The sequence below is a fragment of the Equus przewalskii genome, chromosome X (genome assembly GCF_037783145.1).
Source record: "Equus przewalskii isolate Varuska chromosome X, EquPr2, whole genome shotgun sequence".
Taxonomy (NCBI): domain Eukaryota; kingdom Metazoa; phylum Chordata; class Mammalia; order Perissodactyla; family Equidae; genus Equus; species Equus przewalskii.
The window spans coordinates 44,610,198-44,617,611 of record NC_091863.1 but is presented as its reverse complement, the minus strand read 5'-3'; the positions used below and the strand labels follow the sequence as shown (position 1 = coordinate 44,617,611).

The 7,414-nt window shown below is 38.8% G+C and overlaps 1 protein-coding gene across 1 annotated transcript; it reads right to left on the bottom strand.

Annotated features, from left to right (window-relative positions):
- Positions 1-6,004: 6,004 nt before the first annotated feature.
- FOXR2 (forkhead box R2) lies at positions 6,005-6,948 on the bottom strand. The gene is given in 5 exon segments (XM_008507473.1): positions 6,005-6,285; positions 6,288-6,368; positions 6,371-6,532; positions 6,535-6,708; positions 6,711-6,948. Coding segments are annotated over 5 exon segments (936 nt in total).
- Between the last annotated feature and the right edge of the window lie 466 nt (positions 6,949-7,414).

Below are 7,414 nucleotides of genomic sequence, written 5' to 3'. Positions count from 1 at the left end.
AATATTGGAGATGAAAGACACAATTGATCAGATAAAACAAAATATGAATGCCCTGAACACTAGAGTGGATGCCATAGAAGAGCAAATGAGCATAATCAAGGATAGACATATTGAAATGCTCCAGATAGAGAAGGAGAGAGAACCAAGACTAAAAAGAAATGAAGAAAGTCTCCGAGAAATATCCAACTCAATTAGGAAACGCAACATAGAATTATAGGTATTCCAGAGGGAGAAGAGAAGGAGAATGGAGCAGAAAGCTTGCTCAAAGAAACAATAGCAGAGAACTTCCCAAACCTAGGCAATGAGCTGGAAATCCATGTGAAAGAAGCTACCAGATCTCCTAAATATGTCAATGTAAAAAGACCTACTGCAGGGTATATAGTAGTGAAACTGGCAAAAGTAAATGACAAAGAAAAAATACTAAAAACAACAAGGCAGAAGAAAATAACCTACAAAGGAACTCCTATCAGGCTTTCAGTGGATTTCTCTTCAGAAATCTTACAGTCTAGGAGAGACTGGAATGACATATTCAAATCTCTGAAGGACAAAAACTTTCAGTCAAGAATACTCTATCCAGTGAAAATATCCTTCAGGTGTGATGGAGAAATAAAAACTTTCCCAGATAAACGAAACATAGGTGAGGTCATAGCCACAAGACTCCTCTACAACAAATCCTCAAAAAGGCCCTCATACCTGAAAAAAAGGGAGAAAGGGGTTACAAAGCACAGGCTAAGGAGATAAATAGGTAGAAAAAATCAGAAAATTGTAGCTATACATCAGAACAGGTTATCAAATACTCAAGTATAACATTAAAGATAAAGGGAAGTAAAACACCAAAAACAAAGATAATCTTGTCATTTTAACCACAAACGCACAACACATGATGGAGTAAGATGTGAGTAAAACAACTTAGAAGGGGAAGAGGAGAGGGACTGAATCTGTTTAGTCTAAGGAAATAAGAGGACATCAAAAAATGAACTATCTTTTCTATGAGATTTTGAATACAAACCTCATAATAACCACTAAGAAAAAGAGCAGAACAGAGACACAAATAGTAAATAAGGAGAAAACAAAGAAACACAACATAAAAAACTATATAACTCAGTTGGTAGACTGAAACACACAGGACGAGAAACAAAGGAAATGCAGGACAACCGGAAAATGAGTGATAAAATGACAGCATTAAGCCCTAATATAGCAATAATCACCCTGAATGTAAACAGATTAAATTCTCTAATAAAAAGACTCAGAGTGATGAGACAGATTAAAGAACAAGGCCCAACATTATGCTACCTCCAGGAAACACAACTCAGCTCCAGTGAAAAACACAAGTTCAGAGTGAAGGGATGGAAGACAATACTCCAAGCTGATAGCAAACAAAAGAAAGCAGGTGTTGCCATACTTATACCAGACAAAGTAGACTTCAAGATAAGACAGCTTAAGAGAGACAAAGATGGGCAGTATATAATAATTAAAGGTACACTCCACCAAGAAGACATAACACTTATAAATATCAATGCACCCAACAGAGGAGCACCAAAGTACATAAAGCAACTATTAACAATGCAAAAAGGAGATATTAATAACAGCACAATAATAGTAGGGAACCTCAGCACTTCACTCACATCAATGGATAGATCATCCAGACAGAAAATCAACAAGGAAACAGTGGAAGTAAATGAAAAGACAGACCAGTTGGACTTATTAGGCATATATAGAACACTCCATCCGAAAATAACATAATACACATTCTTCTCAAGTGACATGAGACATTATGAACAATAGACCATATTGTGAGAAACAAGGAAAGCCTCAATAAATTTAAGAAAATTGAAATAATAACAAGCATCATTTCTGATCGCAAAGCTATGAACCTAGAAGTAAATTACAAGAAAAAAGCTAAGAAAGGGACAAAGATGTGGAAACTAAACAACATGCTATTAAACAACCAATGGATCATTGAAGAACCCAAAGGAGAAATCAGAAAATATCTTGAGACAAATGAAAATGAAAACATACCATACCAACTCATATGGGAGGCAGCAAAAGCCTTAGTAAGAGGAAAATTGATCGCAATACAGGCTCTTTGTAAAAAACAAGAAAAATCCCAAATAAGCAACCTCAAACTTCACCTAACTGAATTAGAAAAAGAAGAATAAACAAAGCCCAAAGTCAACAGGAGAGAACAGATAAAAATCAGAGCAGAAATAAATGCAATTGAAACAAAAAAGGAAGGAGAAATGATCAATGAAACAAAGAACTGGTTCTTTGAGAAGATGAACAATATGGACAAACCCCTAGCCAGACTTACACAGAAAAAAAGATAGAAAGCTCAGATAAATAAAATTAGAAATGAAAGAGGAGAAATAACAGATACCACAGAAATACAAAGGAGGATAAGAGAATACTATGAGAAGCTATATGCCAACAAAATGGACAATCTAGAAGAAATGGATAAATTCTTAGACTCTTACAACCTCCGAAAGCTGAATCAAGAAGAAATAGATAATCTGAATAGACCAATCACAAGTAAAGAGATTGAAACAATAATCAAAAGCATTCCCCAAAATAAAAGCCCAGGACCAGACGGCTTTCCTGGAGAATTCTACCAAACTTTCAGAGAGCATTTAATACCTATCCTTCTCAAGCTACTCCAAAAAATAAGGGAAGATGGAATACTTCTTAACACAATCTATGAGGCCAACATCACTCTGATACCAAAGCCTTACAAGGACAACAGAACAAAGGAAAACTACAGGCCAATATTGCTGATGAATATAGATGCAAAAATCCTCAACAAAATATTAGCAATCGGAATACAGAAATACATCCAACAGATCATACATCATGATCAAGTGTGATTTATACCAGGGACACAAGGATGGTTCAACATCCGCTAATCAATCAGTGTGATACACCACATTAACAAAATGAGGAATAAAAACGTGATCATCTCAATAGATGCACAGAAAGCATTTGACAAGATCCAACAGCGATTCATGATAAAAAAAATCTCTTTAAAAAATGGGGGTAGAGGGAAATTACCTCACTATAATAAAGGCCATATGTGACAAACCCACAGCCAATATCATACTCAATGGGGAAAACTGAACGCCATCCCTCTGAGAACAGGAGCAAGACAAGGATGTCCACTATCACCACTCTTATTCAACGTAGTACTGGAGGTTTTGGTCAGAGCAATTAGGCAAGAGAAAGGAATAAAAGGAACCCAAATACAGAGCAAAGAGTAAAACTCTCATTGTTTGCAGATGACATGATCTTATATATAGAAAACCCTAAAGAATCCATTGGAAATCTATTAGAAATAATTAACAACTACAATAAAGTTGCTTGGTGCAAAATCAACTTACAAAAATCAGCTGAATTTCTATACTGTAATAACGAACATACAGAAAGAGAACTCAAGAATACAATTCCATTTAAAATGACAGCAAAAAGAATAAAGTATCTAGGAGCAAATTTACCCAAGGAGGTGAAGGACCATACAATGAAAACTATAAGATATTATTGAAAGAAATAGATGATGACATACAGAGATGGAAACGGATCCAATCTTCCATGGATTGGAAGAACAAACATAGTTAAAATGTCCATACTACCCAAAGTAATCTACAGATTCAATGCAATCCCAATCAGAATCCCTATGACATTCTTCACAGAAATAGAACAAAGAACCTAATTCACATGGGGCAACCAAAGACTCCAAATTGCTAAAGCATTCATGAGAAAAAAGACCAAAGCTGGAGGCATCACAATGCCTGGCTTCAAAATGTACTACAACGCCATAGTTATCAAAACAGCATGGTACTGGTACAAAAACAGGCACATAGATCAATGTAACAGAACTGAAACCCCATAAATAAAACTGCACATCTACAGACAGCTAATCTTCGACAAGGGTGCCAAGAACATACAGTGGAGAAAAGATCATCTCATCCAGAAATGGTGTCGGGAAATCAGGACAACCACTTGCAAAAGAACGAAAGTAGACCGTTATCTCATGCCATACACAAAAATAAACTTAAAATGGATCAAAGACTTGAAGATAAGTCCTGAAACCATAAAGCTCCTGGAAGATAATATAGGTAGTACAGCTCTTTGACCTCGAACTTAAAAGGATCTTTTCAAATACCATGTCTTCTCAGACAAGAGAAACAAGAAAAAAGTAAACAAGTGGGGCTTCACCAGACTAAAGAACTTCTGCAAGGCAAAAGAAACTAGAATCAAAATAAAAAGACAACCCACCAACTGGGAGAAAATATTTGCAAATCATATATCTGACAAGGGGTTAATCTCCGTAATATATAAGGAACTCACACAACTAAACAACAAAAATCAAACAGCCCAATCACAAAATAGGCAGAGGATATGAACAGACATTTTTCCAAAGAAGATATACAGATGGCCAACAAGCACATGAAATGATGTTCAACATCACTAATCATCAGGAAAATGCAAATCAAAACTACACTAAGATACCACCTAACACCTGTTAAAATGGCTATAATCACTAAGACTAAAAATAACAAATGTTGGAGAGGGTGTGGAGAAAAGGGAACCCACATACACTGCTGGTGGGAATGCAAACTGGTGCAGCCACTATGGAAAACAGTATGGAGATTCTTCAAAAAACTCAAAATAGATCTACCATAGGACCCAGCTATCCCACTACTGGGTATCTACCCAAACAACTTGAAATCAACAATCCAAAGGGACATATGTACCCGTATGTTCATTGCAGCTCTATTCATAATAGCCAAGACATGGAAACAATCCAAGTGCCCACCGACTGATAAATGGATAAAGAAGATATGGTATATGTATGCAACGGAGTACTACTCAGCCATAAATAAGACAGAATCATCCCATTTGCAACAACATGGATGGACCTGGAGGGTATTATGCTAAGCGAAATAAGCCAGGCTGAGAAAGATAAACACATGATTTCACTCATATGTGGAATATAAACAAACACATGGACAAAGAAAACAGTTCAGTGGTTACCAGGGGAAGGAGATTGGGGATGGGTACAGAGGTTGAAGGGGAGCACTTATATGGTGATGGACAAGAAATAATGTACAAGAGAAATTTCACAATGATGTAAACTTTTATGAACTCAATTAAAAAAAAAACTTTAGGGGCCAGCCCCATGGCCCTTAAGTTCACACACTCTGTTTCAGCGGCCCAGGATTTCACCAGTTCAGATCCTGAGCATGGACATGGCACTGCTCATCAGGCCATGATGAGGTGGCATCCCACATAGCACAATCAGAGGCACTCACAACTAGAATATACAACAGTGTACTCAGGGGCTTCGGGGAAAAGAAGAAAAAGAAAAAAAAGAAGATTGGCAACAGATGTTAGCTCAGATCCCAGTCTTTAAAAAAAAAATTTCTTGTATAACTGAAATTTCACAAGGTTGTAAACTGTCATAATCTTAATTTAAAAAATTAAAAATTTTTCTTAAGTCTTTCTCTTAAAAAAAAGCAAATATAGCTTATGAATGGTAGAAGAGGGACACTTGAATCTCCAGGCTTTAAACATCAAGCCTAGTTCTTTTTATACATATACACCTTCATATGGCATTCGAGGCTCTCCAAGGCTGGCTCCATCCTGAATTTTATACTTTTACTCCACCATTCGCTTTCATATGTGAGCATACCCTCCAGTAAAAAGAATTCCTTTTCTTATAAAATATGCCCTTCTTTCGTTAACTTCTATGCCATTATTCCTAGGATTCCCTGACTGCTCAAAATGCAGAGCAAGTGCCACGGTCCTCATGCAACTTTCCATGATTCCTCACCTGGATTTAAGCTATGCCTTGTTTGTACCTCTACTTCATTTAATATTATTCTTGTAGCAGTAGTTAAATACAGACTTGGCACCTACCAGGCAGGGTAGACTTAGAGATTAATGAAGGCCAATTGGGGCATCGGTAGGCACAGTAAAGAGGGCAGTGTTCCAGAAAAGGAGCAGTGGTAGTTCAAAGGTCAAAGAGTGAGGTCATCACACCTGGCTGCCTCATTCACTGTTGGATGCTCTCCCTTCAAGCAGAGGCTAAGGCACGAGTCTCCTCCTGAAAATGATGGTGTTTCTCCTAAGTAAGCCTCCAGAGGCCAGACCACGGCCTTGCATTGGCCCCATCCTGAAAGCTGACTGTGGCCTTCTCAAAGCTTCCCAGGAAGCAGAGGTTGTGGCTGATGGTGTTCTTCCAGCCATTTGGAGCTGTCCAGAAAAAGAGGAAATGCTGTCAGGTGATACTTAGACCTCTTGCACTCTGAGGTCACAGGGTGGGCTATTTCTTGACACCAGGGCAATTAGGTGACTGTAATTAAGGGGGACCATGGCCAGGACCTCCTTTCCTGGCTGTTGCCTTGCCACAGCTTCTGGCTCTGGAAGCACTCCCCTTTGTTAGGGGGTTGGAGGGTCATAGAAGGGTTGCTATCTTGTTCCTCAGTATCCTCTTCTGTGAGCTCCCAGTTGCTGGGGGAAGAGGTGAACTGCTTTTGTGGGTAGATTACTCACTGGAGGAGGATGGCAGGGACTCCATTACTGTGGCCTCTGAGCAGTTAGATTCTTTGTCCTTTGGGAGTGGCTGAGGTGAAGGAAACATGCTTGTTAGATCCGTTTTCTTACTGGGTCTTGCAGCCTCCTGGCTGCCAAGGGAGTACACAATGTTGGGACTCACATCCACAGGTTGGCTTCAACGTCAGGGCCATCTTTATTAAGACTGGGTCTCCTCTCTTGAGGCACCTTTCGGGGTTCCGTTACTTGAAGCCTGTATTTGGTAAGGTCCTGCTCAGCTACGGGTCATTGGTCTGTGGTGCACAGCAGGAGGATCTTATTCGCCATGTCCCAGTCCATCAGCCCTGGGACCTGGCCATGGAGACTATACAAGAATTTAGGAGTTTTTAGTTTTAGGTCCATCTTTAGTGGAGAGGTAGATGGTAGGAGACTTCCAAAAGGACAGAGGTCTCTGAGGCACTTCTCAAAGCCCTTGTTGCGGCATTGTTTTTGATGCAGTATATCTCATCTAGGGAGTTTATTAGGAGGTCTGCTAAAATTATTGGAAAAGGGGGCACCTATGGTTCATTGATTAGTGGTCAGACTTGGAGAAACCTCAGGGTTCTGGACAGACCTCAAAATAAAGAAGTAACTAAAAAGAGCTTTTGAGCAGGAAAACAAGATCAAGGTGGAATTCCTAAGCTTTCATTAGAAGCAGGAAGAGTCCCCACGTGAGGACCTACAGATTTTGAATCATATTCAAACTAAAGTGACTTGCATAACAGGTGATTGTCTGGTACATCTTTCAACTCTTGCTGGATTCATTTAATGAAGGAACAAACACGTGTACAGATCACATTATATTTCTGAGTCATTCTTAACGGCTTAA